The sequence below is a fragment of the Penaeus monodon genome, chromosome 30, assembly GCF_015228065.2.
Source record: "Penaeus monodon isolate SGIC_2016 chromosome 30, NSTDA_Pmon_1, whole genome shotgun sequence".
Classification (NCBI taxonomy): domain Eukaryota; kingdom Metazoa; phylum Arthropoda; class Malacostraca; order Decapoda; family Penaeidae; genus Penaeus; species Penaeus monodon.
This window is the reverse complement of record NC_051415.1, coordinates 19,033,436-19,033,701: the sequence shown is the minus strand read 5'-3', so window position 1 is coordinate 19,033,701 and position 266 is coordinate 19,033,436. Positions and strand designations below refer to the sequence as shown.

The window sequence follows — 266 nt, the reverse complement described above, 5'->3', positions numbered from 1 at the left end:
GACCCCCCTTTCTTTCTCCGAACAGATCGTGGCATATATGATCGTCTTCTTGGTGTCCGTGGCTGGCAACCTGCTGGTGATCCTGGTGGTGTACTACAACGCCCATATGCGCAACTCCACCAACACTTACCTGGTTAACCTGGCCGTAGCGGACCTGCTGGTGACCTTCGGCTGCATGTGGGTGCACATCATACGCCATCTGTCCCATCCCAATTACGTGCTGCCAGCCATTATGTGCAAAGTGGATAGCTTCATGCAAGGTAAGA

General features: G+C 53.4%; 1 protein-coding gene across 1 annotated transcript in view; it reads left to right on the top strand.

The window, feature by feature from the left end:
* The window catches only part of LOC119592371 (QRFP-like peptide receptor), a 93,269-nt gene that overhangs the window by 10,925 nt on the left and 82,078 nt on the right, over positions 1-266 (top strand). The window contains exon 2 of the mRNA XM_037941195.1: positions 26-260. Within this exon, the coding sequence (XP_037797123.1) occupies positions 26-260 (235 nt within the window). The remainder of the gene's footprint in view (positions 1-25; positions 261-266) is intronic.